This window comes from Leptonychotes weddellii, chromosome 7 (assembly GCF_054177405.1).
Source record: "Leptonychotes weddellii isolate Sample4059 chromosome 7, ASM5417740v2, whole genome shotgun sequence".
Lineage (NCBI taxonomy): Eukaryota > Metazoa > Chordata > Mammalia > Carnivora > Phocidae > Leptonychotes > Leptonychotes weddellii.
Genome location: NC_138375.1, coordinates 25,649,921 through 25,668,344, shown reverse-complemented (window position 1 = coordinate 25,668,344; position 18,424 = coordinate 25,649,921). Strand labels below are relative to the sequence as shown.

The window sequence follows — 18,424 nt, the reverse complement described above, 5'->3', positions numbered from 1 at the left end:
AAGGAGAAGTGAGGGCCAGGTGGTTGCAGGGGAACTCTGGTCTAGGGCTCAATCAGGGGCTTCCAGTTTAAATTCAATTAAATGACAGTTCTGCCAATGAAATATCACCTTAAGAACCAGAAGAAGGTACTACTGAGCGACATGCCTCCGCTAACTCTCATCCTGCTTGCTTACGGGTGCTTTCCAAAGCCCCACGAGGCTCATAACTCCAAGTTCACAGGGGCCCATGCTACCAGGTGTGAGCACAACTGCTTTTCTCCTTTAGACCCTCAGATGTGGCTTGTTAGGTTTGTTTCTGCTGGGGTATGGAAAATGGGCCTCTGAGAGCACTGGGTATGATTTGGGAATTCAGATGGACAGGGTGCCACCTGGAGTCCTGAGTATTCACATGCTCACTTTCTAAAATGCCAGGATCTGTCAGAAGACTGAGAATCTCTGCACTCTGTACCTTTTCTCGGAAAAGTGAATAAATATTTCCAATTCCAGTGGTAAACTTTAGATATCATGCTCTTGTGCAGTGCACTAACCATCCATCCATAACAGTCTATGTCTACAAATGACAAAACCCAGCTTGCTTGTGTCCCATACTCAGAATTACCTTGTTGTTGTTACCACTTTCTTAGATAGTACTCACATAGGTTGTGGCCTATGTTGCTATGTGGACAACATGCACAACCCTCTGCCTAGTCTCTTTTTCACTATCTCTGCCTTTTTACAGGATAATTATTCACAGGTAGAACTTTTGCTTTTACCAATTTAGTGACGCAAAGCTAAGATAGACTCAAAGTTTCTCATCTTCTTGTCTCTAATGAGTATTGCTCTCTTACCTTTGATTTTCTTTTCGAGTGCTGAAGAAGGGGTCGAGAATAAGGAGAGAGAGTGAGTCATAGTATTTAAAACCAGCAAAAGAATGCATCTCTTCAATTACTTTGGCCAATTTCCCCCTGTGTATATTGTTTCATCTATAAATACCCATAGGTAGAATAAATGCGGGTAGTTATTATTCTATTGCACTGATGCATTGTAATTGGCTTAGACATTCTGAGGTTTTGAAAAGAACTTTATTCACCCCAGGGTCATAATCTGTAAGTAATGGGAAAAAAACTTCTTGTGTCTATATTCCCAATCTTTCTGATTACTTTGATTTACTTGCCTGGTAACCAAATGGTGAATTTGTAATTAATATAGACTTATAACCAGGTAATTGAATGGATTTACTAATTCATATTATTATGTATATGGATATTATATAGAGCCAAAGGAAACATGTAGTTGAGTTTACCGATTCAGATTATAATTTTATTTGAAATATAATTATATCTTTTTTGGCAAATTGTAATATGAATATCCTAAGCCACATTAGATTGGCTATGCCTCACTTCTCAGTAATAAGTCTCTTAGGAAGATGTGATAGTAATTTCATGTGTCAGCTTGGCTAGGCTGTGGTGCCCACTTGTTTGGTCAAATACTAGTCCAAAAGTATCATTTTTTTTTTAAGACTTGACTAACATTTAACTCAGTACACTTTGAATAAAACAGATTACCCTCCATAATGTGGTGCTCCTCATGCAATCAGATGAAGGCTTTAAAAGCAAAGACTGAGGTGCCTTGCTGGCTCACTCAGAAGAGCATGCCACTCTTGATCTTGGGTCATGAGTTCAAGACCCATGTTATGTGTAGAGATTACTTAAATAAATAAATAAATAAACTTAAAAAAATAAAACAAAGACTGAGATCTCCCGAAAAGAAGCAATTTTGCTTCAAGATTGCAATATAGAGACCCTGCTTGAGGTTCCAGACCATGACCTTACCCTATGGGATTTGGACTCAAGACTGAAATATCCAATCTTACCTGAGTTCCTAGCATTCTGGCTTTCCCTATAGATTTCAGACTTGCCAGCCCCAACAATCATATGAGCAATTCCTTAAAATAAATCTCTTTCATATCTATTTCTCTATCTACATATTATCTATCCATCTATCTATCATCTATCTATCTATCATCTCTCTATCATCTGTCTATCTATCTATCTATATCTCCTATTGGTTCTGTTTCCTCTGGAGAATTCTAATACAGAAGTCATATTTACTTTTAAAAATAACTTGATAATTTAACAAAACACACTCAGAATATGGTGGGTATGTGGGAAGAAGACTATAAGGAATTCAAAAGAAGGTAAGATGAGGAAGGAAAGGACATACATTGGTGGATGGCAGAGGCCCAGATCCAGTGAAACTTCACACAGATGAACTCTTTCTGCAGTCACTATCCTTCATAGCTGAGTTTGAAGACCCTCAGAATTCTCTTGTAGTAAGAATTAGTGGCATATGCTTCACAACTTTCATTTCTTTAAAAAATTCCTTCCATTAGGGGATTTGCTATTCTTTATTGAATATAACTTTCATGATTTGTCTACTTTTAACATAAAGTCCAGAGAGAATCAGTGTCTTCATATATCCCCAAATAGCAATCATCCCCCTATATACAACTTCTTACCTATCTTGACTATGTTCAATTTCTTGGAAGTTATGTTCTTTCCTCCAAGCTTCACATGTATTTCGCTGTCTCCAATGAGTAAGAATTTCTTTGTCTTAATGAAATACATCTCTTGCAGTTTATCAAAAGTCAGGCATTTTACATTCAAAAGGGCCCCACTGTAGGAACAAAAAGGGAACCATCTTAAATCAAGTAGGAGTTTCTGTATACAATAGAATAGCATTACACATACATTTTAGTTGTGTGACTTCAACTCTGTCCATAGATATGCAGATGGGTGGGTGCTTATGAAAGAGAGAGAAAGAGAATTAAATAATGTGGCTTCTTGCTACCATCAGACCTAGTGATGATATATTCAGGCATTAGATGCAACTGAATCTGAACCATCAAAGCATGTTCATGAAAAAGATGGAAAATTCCTATTTTTTAAGAATCAATCATTGAAAAACAAATACTTTGTTTAGATGAGAAGGTAATTGCGCTTTTTGATGTCCTGCAGAAATAAATTGAGAAAATAAAACCTGTAAAGAAACATTGACCAAAAAAAGTTAAAGGAAAGGATACAATAGTCTAAAGGATTGTATACATAAAACCATAAATACTTAATGGGTAATTTAGGGATTTTCAAAGGTAATTTTGACTGTGCTCCACTTTTACCTCATCAACAGACTTTAAAAGCAACCCTCTTTCCATATTCCCTACCTTAACAGACAATAGCTATGCTCTAGGAATTGAACTCTGTCACTTCTGTCACTTCCTCTTCCCAGTTAGGATCAGACTTTCATGAAAATGAGGAAGAGAGATTGTTACCTACTGTACAACTAACATCAAAAGCTCCTCATTGGGGCACCTGGGGGGCTCAATTGGTTAAGCATCTGTCTTCGGCTTAGATCATGATCCCAGGGTCCTGGGATTGAGCTCCCTGCTCAGCATGGAGTCTGCTTGTCCCTCTCTCTCTACCCCTCCCTCCACTCGTGTGCACTCTCTCTCTCTCTCTCAAATAAGTAAATAAAATCTTTTTTTAAAAAGTTCCACATTACACTTTTTAAATAAAAATTATAAGTTTGAGTTCCAGTAATAGCAGAACAACTTATATCATACTAGTCCTCTAATATATAATTATATATTATAACCTTGGACAAGCTATTTTTTGGAAATCCTATTTAAAAGCTTTAGAGAGTAACCAAAAATATGCAGAAATGAGAGGGAACTTTCTCCTTTAAAAAAAGGTGGATGAGATCTTTGTTTCTGCTTTTTTCTTTTTCTTTGTTTGATGACACTCCTAAGGTCACACTGTGATAGACATCTAGAATCTAATGGGAAGCCACAATTTTATTGTCTTTAGAAGTCAGAGGACTGCTTGCATGGCTGGATATTTTTATGGGGAAAAGCCTAGAAATGAGGAAGCTGTGGAGATGTAAGTCACCAGATCTGCATATAAACTCTGCTCATATCATTATATGTCCCTTTAATTGTCAAGTATGGAAGAGACTCCAAGGAAACCATGGGCTAACAATAGCTAGATGGCTCTAGAAAGAACTGAGCTGAGATTTTAGGTGCTGTCTCAAAAGAAAAGAGAATTTGAAGATTAATCCAGTCCTGTTAACAAACTAACAGAGCTAAAACTAACATTCAGAAGAGGAAGTTAACAGAATCCAGAAAACCTATTACCCATAGTGCCTTCCTACATTCAAAAGCTACTACAAATGACTAAAAAAGGAAAAATGAGACCCATAGTCAAGACAAAAAGCAGTCAATGTAAAGCAGCCACCCTAAAGTGACCAGATGTTGGAATTAGCAGAAAAGGATTTTAAAGTAGCTTTTGTAAATATGTTCAAGGGCTAAACAAAGAATATGGTCATAATGATTGAATAGATGTGTAATGTTAGTGGAGAAGTGGAAACTGTAAAAGAGAACCAGATGAAAATACTGTAACTGACAAGTAAATCTAAAATTTGTAAAAATGCCCTGAGAGCATTGCATGGGCTTAATGGCAGATTGAAGATGGCAGAGGAAAGGATCAGTGAACTTGAAGATAGAGCAATAGCAAATTTTCAGTCTGAAATAACACAAATGCTCAGTGATGTATAAGATGATATCAAGGGGATAAATAAATATGTAATTAGAATTCCAGAACAAGAAAAGATAAAGTACTTGGATGAAAAAAAATAGATAAAAAATAATGGCTCCAAATTTCCCAAATGTAACAAAAATGTCTATTTTTAGGTTTAAGAAACTCAGCAAATCCAAGCAGGATCAATCTGAAAAAAACTATACCTAGGCTCATCACAGTCAAATGGCTGAAAAACAAAGACAAATAGAAAATTTTGAAGTATCTAGAGAAAAATATCACTTCTGATCAGAAACTACAGGAACCAAAGACCCTGGAATAATATCTTTAAAACTCTGAAAGAGAGAAAAAAAATATGTCCACCTTGAATTCTTACATGCACAAAATATTCTTTAATAATGAAGGCCAAGTGAAGATATTTCCAGATAAATAAAAATTGAGATAATTTGTTTTATTCTTTAGACCAGAGGGCAATAATACTATATGGAATTGCAGATCTATAGGAGGCAACTAGGTATACCAGAAAGGCTATACTTTGGTAAATGTGAAAGACAATATATATTTCTTTCTTTTAAATTATTTAAAGATAAATGATTGCTTAAAACAAATATTATAACATTGTGGTATTTATAATGTATGGTAGATGTAAAAATATATAACAATAGTGCATAGGATAGGATGTGATAAGTGGAACTATATTATTGTATTGTTGTAAGTTTCTTATATTTTATATATGAAATAGTACAATATTAACTCTAAGTAAACTATGATAAGGTTGAATATTATAACTGTTAGAGCAATCACTAAGAAAAAGATATTGCCTAAAAGTACAAATAAGGAAGAAATTGAATATCTAAATAGCTCTATTTCTTTCAGAGGAATTACATTTATTATCAACAAACTTCCCTACTAAGAAAACTCTATGCCAGATAGTTCTATGCTGGTGTATTCTATCAAATATATAAGAAATAGTGCCAATTCTACACAAATTACTCTGGAAAATAGAATAGAAATAGACCCTATCCAACTTATTTTATGAAGTTAGCTCAACCCTGGTACCAAAAGCTGGCAAAAATATTACAGAAAAGAAATTTACAGATAAATGTCTCCCTAGAATGTATATTGAAATTTCCTCAAGAAAATATTAACACATTGATTTACTACTATGAGAAAGTAGGACACATCCCAAGAAATCAAGGTAGGTTAGGCAATCAAAGATGAATCATACAATTCACCATATTATCAGAACAAAAGGCATAAATAATCTGATTATCTCAAGTAATGCAGATAGACATATGACAAAATTCAACATCCACTTATGATAAAAACTCTTAGCAGACAATTAACAGAATACTACCTCAACCTGATAAAGGAAATTTACAGAGTCTACAGTTAATATCATATTTAATGGTGAAATTGTGAACATTTTTCCACTTTGATAAGGACAAAACAGGAATATCCACTTTCACCATTTTTATTTATCAGAGTACTGGAGGTTCTAGCCAGTGCATAAGGCAAGAGAACAAACAAACAAAAAGACACCCAGTTTGGAAAGGAAGAAAAAAGGCCTTTCTTTGCAGACAACATTATATAGATACTCCAACACAATTACAGGAACTAGTAGGGTGAATTATTCAAGGTCAGATTATAAAAGACAATTATATTTCTATAGGCTAGTATCAAACAATTAGAAAATAAATTTTAAAAACAACAGCCCCATTTATGATAACAATAAACATAAAATGCTTAGAGATAAAATTAATAAAGAATGTTCAAGGCCTTTGCAATGGAAATTATAAAACATTCCTCAGAGCTATTAAAGGAGATCTAAATAAATGGAGAGGCACATTCATGTATTAGCAAATTTAGTAGAGAGAAGATAGCAAATTCCCCCAATGTGGTGTATATAACATTAATCAAAATCTCAGTGGGATTTAAAAGAAAAATAACAAGCTGATTCTAAAATTTATGTGGAAATATGAAGAATTCAGAATAGTCAAACCAACATTGAAAAAGTAGAGCAAATATGGAAGAGTCAGAGCAGCTGATTTCAAATTTACTATAGAGCTATGATAATGGGGCCATTTTAGCACTGACATCAGAATAGATAAATTGGGGCACCTGGATGGCTCAGTTGGTTCAGTGTCTGCCTTCTGCTCAGTCATGATCCCAGAGTCCTGGGATTGAGCCCCGAATTGGGCTCCCTGCTCAGCGGGGAGTCTGCTTGTCTCTCTCCCTCAGCCCCTCCCCCCTGCTCATGTGCATGCTCTGTCTCTCTGTCTCAAAAATAAATAAATAAAACCTTAAAAAAAAAAGAATAGATAAGTTGATCAATAGAAAGTATAGAGCTCAGAAATAGACTTGCACATAGAAGCTTAACTGATTTTCAATACAAGTGCCTTATCAATTCGATGGGAAATAGAAAATCTTTTCGGCAAACTGTCCTGGAACAACTGAATAAATATATGGAAGATATGAACCTTAATCTCATGAAAAATTAATTAGATATGAATTATAGACCTAAATGTAAAGGCTCGAACTATAAAATATCCGGGAGAAAACATATGAAAATATCTTTCTGACTTTGGGAGTAGACAAAAATAGTAATAACACATGCAAAAATTAAACATAAAAGAGAAAAAAAGACATATTGGACTTTGATCAAAAGGAAAACTTCTTCCTCATTAAAATACACCATTAAGAAAATGAAATGGCAAGTTACACACTGGCAGAAATAGTTGTAATGCATATATCTGACAAAGGAATTGTATCCAGAACATAAAAAGCATTCATACCCATCAACAATAAAAGGATAAATAACTCCGTAAAAAAGACAAAAGGCTTTAACAGACACCTGCCACAAGGAGACATACAAATGGCCAGCAACTACTCAAAAAGATGGTCAACATTATTTGTTATTTGAGAAAATCACGAGATACTATTTCAACGCCAAATGTCAGAGACGATGTGTAGCTCTCACACTTTGTTGGTTGGAGAGTAGAATGGTATAACCACTTTGGAAAACTGCTGGGATGTTTCTTATAAAGCTAAACACACACGTACCCTATGATTCAGCAATTCCATCTGAGGTTTTTACTGCAGAGAGATGAAAGTGTGTATTAACAAACAGATCTATAAAAAAAAAAAAAACTAATAGCAACTTAAAAAAATATAGTCTCAAATTTGAAAAAACTCCAGTGTCCATCAAGAGGAGAAAGGATTCAAAGCTTGTGATATATTTATTCAGTGGAATTAATAGTCAGCAGTTGAAAAGATGAGCTCTGAGACGCACATCAACATGGATAATTCTTAAAAACATTTTGTTGTGTGAGAGAATTCATATAGAAAAGAGTAAACAGTGTGTTATTCCATTTATAAGACCTATTGGAAACTGGCAAAACCAAGGGTGATGGATTGCTCACAGGGGATGAGTGGCTGGAAGGGGACTGGAGGCATCCTTCTAGGGTGAAAGAAATGTTCTGTATTAAAGAAGGAAGCAAAATATGTATTCTCATTGTAAAAATAATTAAACAATGAAGAATAAAAATAGAAGTACTCATTTCTCTTCCTTCCTCAACCATCAATTTAATTTCCCTCTCCTGTGATAAACATGATTACCAATTTGTTTTTCCTACATGCTTTTCTAGCCAAATAGCCCTAAAAAGTGGTATAGTTGGCTCAAATTTGAAGTGGGAATTGTGGCAGAAAAATAAAGGTTTTGTACAGGTTTGTTTACATGGAAAGAATACTTCTCATTAACCAGATATTTTTAAAAAGATCATAGGGAGTATGTTCTAAAAAGGTCCTTTACTACCCACAATCCAGAATATGTTGGTTTTCTTTGGTAAACTGGATGTGGGTATACTTTTCTTGGCATGTGCTCAAGTGAGCCCTTTCTGGGATTGTTTCTGGACTCTGAGCAGAAAGAACATGTCTGTGGCTTGAGGTGAGGTGGGCATGGGATTAAAATCTGAGGAGGATGCCTCAGCTTTAGGGGCAGAGTCTCCCAGCTCTGGGCTGCTGTGGTCTTTGAGTGACCGGTTACTCTCCTACATTCAGACAAAGATAGAGATGGGTAAAGAAATTTTAAGTTTATTAATTGTCTAACTATATTTACTATTTGTGGGACCTTCCTTAAAATTGTCCCACCCTCAATTATAGTTTTTTTGTTAACTGTTATATTTTAGGGTATGCAGTTGTTTTGGCTTTAAGTGTGTGTGTGTGTTGGAGTTTCTAGAGAGTGTGTCCCTCATTGAAGTTTTCCCCCTCGGAATAGAGTAAATATTAAAAGCAAATTTTTTAAGTTAGGCCAGATGGATACAAGGGGACAAACTTGGGACGAGTGTCACATGGAAAGTTCTGAAGATGGCAACATGTCATAATTGGATGAATAGGGATAGAAGGGGAGAATTGGAGTAGTATCCTATTTCTGAATTTTAGGTAAGACAAATGATGTAGAGAAATTAGAAAGATAATGACTTTTATTTCAGTCATTGAGTTTAGAATATATTTGTAAGTAAAGCGTGGTGGAATATTCAATTATAAATCCTTAACAGATAGCAAGTTCTTGGTATTATTGGAAGTTTAAGAAGAACCTAAAATAGTATTCTTGGTTCATTTCCACTTTTTGGAGAATGAGATTAATAAGCAATGAAATATAAAGGATCATCATACGGTTGGCTTGTGAGCCTGGGCAACCTTTTAAGGGTCTGAACTCCGGGAGCCACCCTATATGGAGGGGAAGCCATGCCAGGAGCTAAGAAAACCCGGTGGCCTACAGTAGACAACCTCGCTTTGTACCAATGCCCCTGGCCTCAGAAGATTGGAGGAAACTTAGGGTCTTCCCCATGAGTATTCAACTCAAGTCAATCCAATTCATTTCAATTAACTTAACTAAGTTAAAACAATTGACTTGGTTGCTAAATATGTATTGCTAAGATTAGAAATATTCTAGAACTACACCATCCAACATGATAGCCATTACCCAGTATGTGGTTATTGAACACTTGAAATATGGCTAAACTGTGATGTACTCTAACTATGAAATATACAAGAGATTTTGAAGACTCAGCATGCAAAAAAGAATGTAAAATATCTCATTAATATTTTTGTTTATATTGTTATATGCTGAAATGATAATATTTTGGATATATTAGGTTAAATAAAATATATTATTAAATTAAATATGTTATTATATTAAATATGTTAATTTAAATTAAATTAATTTCACCTATTTATTTTTTCTTTTTTTAAATGTGGCTACTAGAAAATTTAGAATTATGTATATGGCTCACACATTTGTGGATTGCACTGTATTTCTATTGGATAGAGTCATTTTAGGGTATTTTGGGGGGAGAAAAAAAAGCACTGCAAGTATCCAATGTTAAAATTAAACACAGAGACCATACTTGAAAATCCCTGGGCAGACAAAATCAGATAGTCATATAAACAAATGTTTTAGCTTACTTTGCAAGACAAGCAAGATTAACTTAACCTGGGTGACTTCTTGCTTATGCTTCTGAAAATCACAAGCAAAACTTAAATCATTTGCCAAAATTGATAGGAGGTAACCACTAACCAATTTCCTTTCAGTTAAGAAAATTCTAATATTATAGCCAATCACGGTAAAGAATGAACACTCATCGCCTTTACACTACATAAGCTGCTTTATAACAACATATCTCTAAGCCTCATTCCATATTTTAGTTTAAGCATTCCTGGTTTGCAAACTTTTTGGTACATGCACAATAAACTTTCACAAATTACTGCTTCAGTGATTTCTGGCTTTACTTCTGTTTGTGTTTTGTTTTTTAATGTACTTTTTTTTTTTTTTTTCATTTAATGTACTTTTGACTGCAAGTGGTCCTATAGGCTAACAAATTTGGGCCTGTAGGACCTTCCCAGGGGACATCAACCCTAAACCATTCACACAAACCCTCTTGCTCTGAAAACAGAGAGAGACTGCTGGGGAGACCGTAGTGCCTGCTTCTCTATCCTATCTCCAGCTTCCTAAATCTCCTGCAATCATGTGTGGCTTAGCTTGATAAATGCATTTCTCCTGATGGGGCAGACAGGTATCTACACAGAAATATTAAAAACAAAAACAAACTGTAGCTTTTATTCCTCATTTGGCCTCGAAAGACAGAATCTATCTCAAAAATATCGAACAACTTTGAAAGTTAGTATAGTTTACTGGAGAAGGACTAAATTAATCACCTGACAGATATTGCTAGGTAATTCTAGAACATGAGGTAGATTCGGCAGTGTGCCTGTGACAAGGGTGGCAAATGATGAGACCAAGAATGAAATATGTGAAGTGATATCTGTAGGTGGCACATGGGAGTGACTGTGGTACCCCCAAGAATGTGGGAACAAAGGACATCAGTTGCCTTCTGAGAGCTGACTCTGGAACTTACACAAATACCTAAAAGGCAGGGTTCCCAATTCAAGTGCCTATGGTGTCTATGCAAGTGGGTCTAACTTCAGGTCTGAGATTTAATTGTCCACCCACAGTTGCAGCTGGACTTCTGTTCAGGTATTTTTGCTGTATGGGCCCACTATTATCAAATCTGATTTTTAAAGAGATAACCTAGTTGTTTAAGTGCTCGCAGCTAATCCTAAAAAATTAATAAGCACTTTGAGATCTGAACCAAATAACTCTCATCTTAAAATCAACAAACAAACTTCCTTTGTTTTGCTTTGTATTTACTGAACGATGTTTTGATCACATTTTTAATGAAAATTAGTCTACCCTGAGAATTAAGTACCATTTACAGGTACTGACCGTATACCAAATACCCCAATGCCAGGTAGTTGTTTTGATTAGAGAGTTTAAGTAACTCCTTGGTCACAGAGCTCCTTAAGTGTTGCTACTGGGAGTCTAACGTAGGTGCCTATTTTCAGTGCCTCTGTTTTGTCATTCCAGTACCTGAGAGCTGGTTAATGTTCTGGGAATAAAAAATTTTCAGATCCCCCAGTAAGAGTGGATTTATATTGATATGCACCCTACTGGCCTGCTGTGTTTCTCTTCTTCCCAAGACCAAGTCTCGTAGGTCCTGAGCCCAGGATGAATATCTGGGTATCTGTAGTACTTGTATCTACCAATGTGAAATCATCAGTTGGCATGCTGGTAATCTAATCCTGTGATTTTGGTTAATCCAAATCCATTCCTGAGAGGTGGATCCTCTCACTGAACACTAAGTAATTTGGTTTCTAACCCTGGGAGAATGGTGGCCAGATCAGACAGGTGGTAAACTCATCTAGGAAAATGCCCCTAGTAAGCTGGGAAATAGCACCTGGTTTCTATCAACAATCTGACCTGTGTAAAGACTTCATCAGAAAGCCCATTTTTCAGTCATTTCCAATTTCTTCTTTATAAACATGTTAAAGGAACAGAGAGTTCCAATAAAGCTAGTTTCATTGGGAAAGCAACCTAGCCAAAAGCAACCTAGCCTATCCAGCAAATATAGCACAGTAGTGTGACTTTGATTTGAGAAACAATGTCCCCGCTGGGCCTAGGATTTGCATGAAAATCCCCCTTGAGGTATACCTTCACAAAAACAGCTGCTCTCCAGGAGCACCTAAACCTCCTCATATTTATTGTTTCACACTGCAAAACATGTCTTAAGACAATCCCTTTCCAACTGAAATATCTAAATCCAATTGAAAATCCCCAACGGAAGTTGCAGATAGATTACAATATGACAGGAAAAATCAAGAGATTTGCAAAAGGAAGTAGGCAAGTTTGTTCAAGTGGGCAAGGAAGTGGTGTGAGCGAAAGTGGCCAGAAAGGTCATCTCAGCCTCCCAAGGAGAAACTATATGAGCACTGCAGTCCACTAAATAGCTGGGTGGAAACCCAGAGTCAAACCTCTGTTGGAGAGGGTTCTGTCCATAAAAATGAGTGCGTGGTTTGAATGAGCTGTTTGGCTGTGTTGGGGTAGTCTAGTTGCAGTATAGATTTTGGACATCGTAGGTTCCTGTTCTCCCGACATTTTATTTCTGGAAAGTGTGTTAGAGAAGTGAACTGACAGAAGAATGAAAATGCACTATGGAATTCAAGTCCAAGACCATCTTTCTCCAATGACTGCATCAGGAAGCACTGCATGAGCACATTCAGGAAAGCTCCTATAATTTAACGTAATGCATGCGATATAGGTCTTGTCTAGACTATGTATTAGAGGGGCTTGGCCCAGGATCTACTGAGTTTAAGAAGCCCTCTTTTACAACTGGTGGATCTTGACTCACTTTTCTTAGTAGGAAACTAATTAGGTCATCTGATATGAATTTGGAGATAGCCCTAAGTTAGAATTTCACGTTGGAGTATTTTTTTCAAGTCATCAGAGACAGTAACCCTCAGCAACAAGACATGGTTTGTGGAGGGAGAAGAAAGCTCTCTGAGCTCTTCACCAAACTTTCAAACCAGAGAGAGACTTTCTCTTTTCCTTTGCCTTTTCTCTGAGGCCTCATGAAACTAAGAGCCAGGTTATTCCTGCAGATTTTTGGAAAATTGATACTGAGGGTATCATGTGAAGTCAAACTGTGTCAAGACGGTGGAAGTTAGGTCTATATTCATAGATTTTGTTATTTTAATGCTCCTTTCCCATTACTTATTATATACTGGATGTGTCTTCTAATTAAAGTATTAAATTATTTAATCATCTAAACCTCCTTATGTGTAAGTACATTTCATTTAACAGGTGAGGAAACTGAGGCATAAATGAGTTACATAACTTGCTTTAGGTTAAAAAGCCAAGTCTGTGAAGTATTGGGATTAGAAACCAGGCAACTGTGCTCCAGAGTGCAATAAGGCACTAGATTGTCTCATGTTGGACAAAGAAATCTGGGGGAGGTGTGTCCTAGGAAAGCAAGATTTAAATTCTGCCATGAAGTCAGAAGGGTTGTGAGGTCTCCAAGTTCCATACCATCAGCTTGCTGTAGCAGCAAGGCCCTGCAGATGAACCCATGAGAGTATCTCTGCTGGAATCTTTCGGTGAAGAACAAGGAGTTTCAGGAAGTTTTTGGAATCTATTTGATTTTAGTACTTGAGAATTAGGCCTCATACTCCCTCCTTTGCTGAGCAGCACATGAAAGGAGAGGCAAGATTTCTAGGCACCCATAGGAGCCACTATTCCTCACCATATTTCAAATTCCAGATTGGTGCTGTTGACGTCCGGGTCATCAAAAGCACAGGTCAGCAAGTGCTGGGTTCCATCCACTTCCAACTGACTGTAGCAAGAGAATGAATAGTCATCCAGCTCAGCATCTTCAAACTCTCCTGGGGAAAAACAAACCTGCAGCTGTTAATGAAGCAAATGAGTGCATCCTTTTGAAATCTGGAGTGACATTAATGAAATAGAAGCCTTTTGGGGCAGACATGAAAGAGTGATTATAGGTTTATCTAAAGAAGAAAAGCCCAAGGGAAAAGACAGAAAAACCAATACCAAAACCCAAACCGAAAAGACCCCAAACCCAAACCAAATCGATATCTAATGAGCACAGATTTTTCTAACGGGAAAAAAAAAAATCATCACAATTAATAAATAACTTCCAAATATTTCTGCCATTGGGTTAGTGCATTAGAGATCTAGAATAAAATACTAAATGCACTCTTTTTTACATTGCTAATTTCTTCTGTTAATTGGTATATTTCAAGTAAGAGATACTTTATCTCCATTATTCAAAAGCTACCTAATCTAACCTTTGACTTTATCACTAATCTTTATTTATTTCCTCCCAAGTATTTCTTTTTTGAATGAAGGAAGATGAGAACTATCTTACAGTCAGAAGTTCATTTTTTAAGGGATAGCTTTTTCTTGCCTAAATAGCCATCCCAACTAAAAGTACAATTGACTATCTCCATTGTGTGAATATTTATTTAAAGCAATTTGTCTTAAGCTGCTAAGGCAAATGTGGTTAGAAAAAATTAGACCTGCCAGGACTCAGATCTAGTGGACCTTTGCAAGAATCCTACAGGAATCCTATAGGTACTGCTTCTACGTGTATAGATCCTTCATCCATAGAAATTGTATCTTAAAGACATCAGAATTCTCGAAGAATGTAGAGAATCAGATTTTTTTTCCCAGCCTCTTTTGGGAAGTACAATCTGGCACAGATAGTATTCAATTTCTTTTTTTTTCTTTTTTTAAAGATTTTATTTATTTGACAGAGAGAGACAGAGAGAGAGGGAACACAAGCAGGGGGAGTGGGAGAGGGAGAAGCAGGCTTCCCACTGAGCAGGGAGCCTGATGCAGGACTCGATCCCAGGACCCTGGGATCATGACCTGAGCCGAAGGCAGATGCTTAACGACTGAGCCACCCAGGCACTGCTAGTATTCAATTTCTTAAACTGGGTTGAGGCCCCTAAGATGAAATAAACATTTTGTATATATATTTCACAATATTTAATAGAAAAAAATTTGTCAGCAAATATACTTGGACTGGGACCTGAGAAAATCCAGCGTAACTGAAGCCATTCTCAGAGTGGTCAAGTGTTAGCCTGTGATGGCTTCCAGGTCCATCAATACTAGAAATTACCTTGACCCATCAATACTAGAAGTACTAGAAGCACCTAGGGTTTTAAATAGGGTATAGAATGTATTAAAATTAAACCCCAGTTGAGTGTCCTGAAGGCAATGAAATGTAGAAACAGCATCTTCTTTACTTAAATAACTAAGTAGGTCTGTGGGAAAGTTAATAAAGCTTGTTGTGAGCAGACTAGTTGGGTGACAGTTTGGTTCAGTCAAAGCCACAAATCTTGAAAAGCTAGATCTAGATAAGAGATAAGAGCTGTGGGCACTGCTCTTTCTGACCATTCCTAGAACCCACTAGGTGTACAATTCTGTCACTAGCAAAGACTTCTTATGTAATTTCAGCAGGGTATAGCCCTCTTCCTGATGACAGTTTTAAATAATGAGGGGGAAACCCACAATTTAGGGCTCACATTTTAAAGCATGTTCATTCCTAATCTTATAGGACTAAGATCTTGTCTCCTAAGAACTGGCTCTTTTCTCAGTGGAATGGTTCTAGGTGGCTTTAGCCTGCCCTTACTCAGCAGTCCTCACTCTGTCTTGACATTTTCTCTTCTTTGAATCTTCCACCAATCCTATACAACAGAACCTACATTACTATTTGGATTCAGCCTTCTGTGGATCAGCTTTGTCTCCGAAATTCTTCAACATACAATATAAGCCTGAGAGAGCACAGTCTAGCAGATGCTGAGCACCAGTAGAATAAAGCACTCCCACTGCCCTTAGCCATCCAGTCTGGTGGAGTGAGTCTGATGTGTATTTTCATACAAGATACAAAGCACAGTTAAAGTGGCTATGTTTTTTTTTTTTTTTTTGCAGAGTATTTATTCAAGTTGTTTACTATTAAAGTGGCTATGTTTTGAGAAGCAGTTCATTGGCTCTTTAGCCAATAAAGTTGCTTTGTAACCAAGAAAATTCCCCTCGACAACTTGCAAAATTGCAAGGCATTTTACAAAGAGAATATTACACTTGATCTAAGCTGAAAAATTCTTAGGTAAGAGTAATATACACAGTGGTCAAGACCTCTAGCACCAGAGCTGGACAGATGTGGGTTTAAATTCTTGCTATTCTACTTTTTAGCTGTGGTCCCTGTCAGGTTACTCAACCTCTCTATGCCTTATTGTTTCAACATGGAAATTCACATTATTTTGAGGAATCATTGAACAAAATATATGCAAAGACTTAGCTTAGAACACAGTAAGCACCCAATAAGGGTTAGCTATGACTATTTTTTTTTTTTGACAATAAGTAATGAAAAGGTAAAATGAGAATTCTAATTCTGAAATATACGTGAAAACTGAATTCTATGTCAAAGGTATTATTACTATGGCTTTGAAATTACATAGAACTTTTGTACAGTGAGTTAACCCATTATTCTTTAAATGCTCACTATATAAGCATACTTTTGTATAAAAATTTAATTTTTAGAATATGTATTATAGACAAGGCCATGTGGTTTAGAAATCTTCCTATTGAAAAGAATTAGTTGATTAAAAGTATGAATGGCTTAGATTTTTAAAAAATATCCCTTTCTTCTCGTGCTCATCCTTGTGGTTATCAAAGAACTAATCTTTCAACAAATAACAGCTGATTATTATACACCCCAAACTGAAAAGTATTTTGACGTGATCAATGTGGATGATTGGTTAGATCTCCTAAATCAATCTGAAATTTAAAAAGTTGAAGTGAAAACTCAGCTTTCAGTTAGAATTCTTATTTCTTTGAAAAAAAAAAAAAGTATGGCCACCAGGGAGAAATAGAGGGAATAGATTATACCCTGAAGAGTAAGAATTAGGTGTTACTTGCCAACCAGCTATCTGTGCAAACACAAGGCAACACTTTCGAATAATAATCATCCCCACAAAGTGATTCATACATGGTCACGCTGTGAAAAATGTCAGCATTCTGACAATTCCCTTAGTGAAAATATTCTAGGGATTTCCAACCGTAGTAAATACATGGCTTAACACATCTAAGCTGAATCATTGAGTTGATGTGTTTGATAACCTTGATAAGAAAATCCTTTTTAACTCTTAAAGTAAAAGGGCTTAATTATCAGGAACAAATGGGTGGTCCAAATTCCCAGATGGCTCCTGTTGTGGCTGTTTTGCCTTTGTCTACAGTTTTGTTGTAATTACAACTTACTTACTAAGAAGGCAGCATCGGCTTCTAGGTGCTAAGTATTTCAAGGATCCCAAAGAGAGTTATTATATGATGATAAATTTGTCAATATGGAGAAAATTAAATATACTTTAATGAGACAACTCATTCAGATCTTTCGCTGTTCAGTTATTGCCTAAGAATCTCACATAAATCTATCAAAACTAAAGTATTTTGAAGAAATTTTCAAATACTCAATTCAAATACTGAATTCAGTTCTAGACACTCGTTTAGGTGCTAGAGATATAGGATTGGTGAGTGCAGACAAAGCTGTTGTTTCTGGAAATTATTTTATCATGAAAGTCATGCTTTTGGAACCTCCTAAAAAGCTAAGCAAAACAAATTTAACTTGATTTTTTAACAAGGTAAAACTGCCTTAGAGATTCTCCAATAAGCACAACCATTGTGTCTATATGGGTGTTCTTTTTGTAAGAGCAGAGGCATTGACTGACATTTAAGATCCACATTTAGAGAGCCAAATGCATTCCTTTCTGACAATTCTAAGACTTTATAAACCACCCACAGTATTGTCCCCAGACGCCCTGTCCTGGCGGTTAGAACTTAAAAAATGACTGAGTATGTGGCAAGTTCTCCAACTCCATTTCAACCCAGTGTCCAGATCAGGTCTGTTAGGGATCTGAGTAACCTGAAGCATATGCTAGAGATACTCTGAAATCCTAAAGAAAAGTTAGAAATGACTCACCATTCTGTGCATAGCCACTTTCTCCAGAAACGGCTTGAAGTAAATAGAAAACCATACCAAAAGCTGTACCCAGAATTGTCATTCTGAGAGAGAGAAAGAAAGGAGAGAGGAGGTGTGTGAGCCTATGTGTAGGAATGAATGAGAGAGAGAGTGAGCCCCAGCGAGAGAGAGACAGAGACAAATCTACAGCTTTAGCACTTTATACTTATTTAACCACAGACAGGGGGAAGTATAAACACAGCAAAAAAGAAGGCAAGTGCCAGAAACAGGAAGTCTGAGTAAAAGTATTGCTGTTGTAAGCAGAGGTAGAGGAAATGAAGGGATAGAACATTTGAATTATTGTACCTCTTTGGCATTCCTGACAGCCCCCAAACTTACTCTGCTTATTCCAGAGTAAGGTAGTGCATTCAAATCTAGCCCCAAACTACCTGAGACTAGAATGTGAATCAGTTTCAGTTAAAAAAA

General features: G+C 36.3%; 1 protein-coding gene across 1 annotated transcript in view; it reads right to left on the bottom strand.

Moving 5' to 3' along the window:
• The window catches only part of IL7R (interleukin 7 receptor), a 28,470-nt gene extending 10,261 nt beyond the window's left edge, over positions 1 to 18,209 (bottom strand). The window contains exons 1-3 of the mRNA XM_031030420.2: positions 17,960 to 18,209; positions 13,706 to 13,844; positions 2,498 to 2,655 (exon numbers count right to left, since the gene is read on the bottom strand). Coding sequence (XP_030886280.1) covers positions 2,498 to 2,655; positions 13,706 to 13,844; positions 17,960 to 18,041 — 379 coding nt within the window. The 5' untranslated portion in view covers positions 18,042 to 18,209. The remainder of the gene's footprint in view (positions 1 to 2,497; positions 2,656 to 13,705; positions 13,845 to 17,959) is intronic.
• Between the last annotated feature and the right edge of the window lie 215 nt (positions 18,210 to 18,424).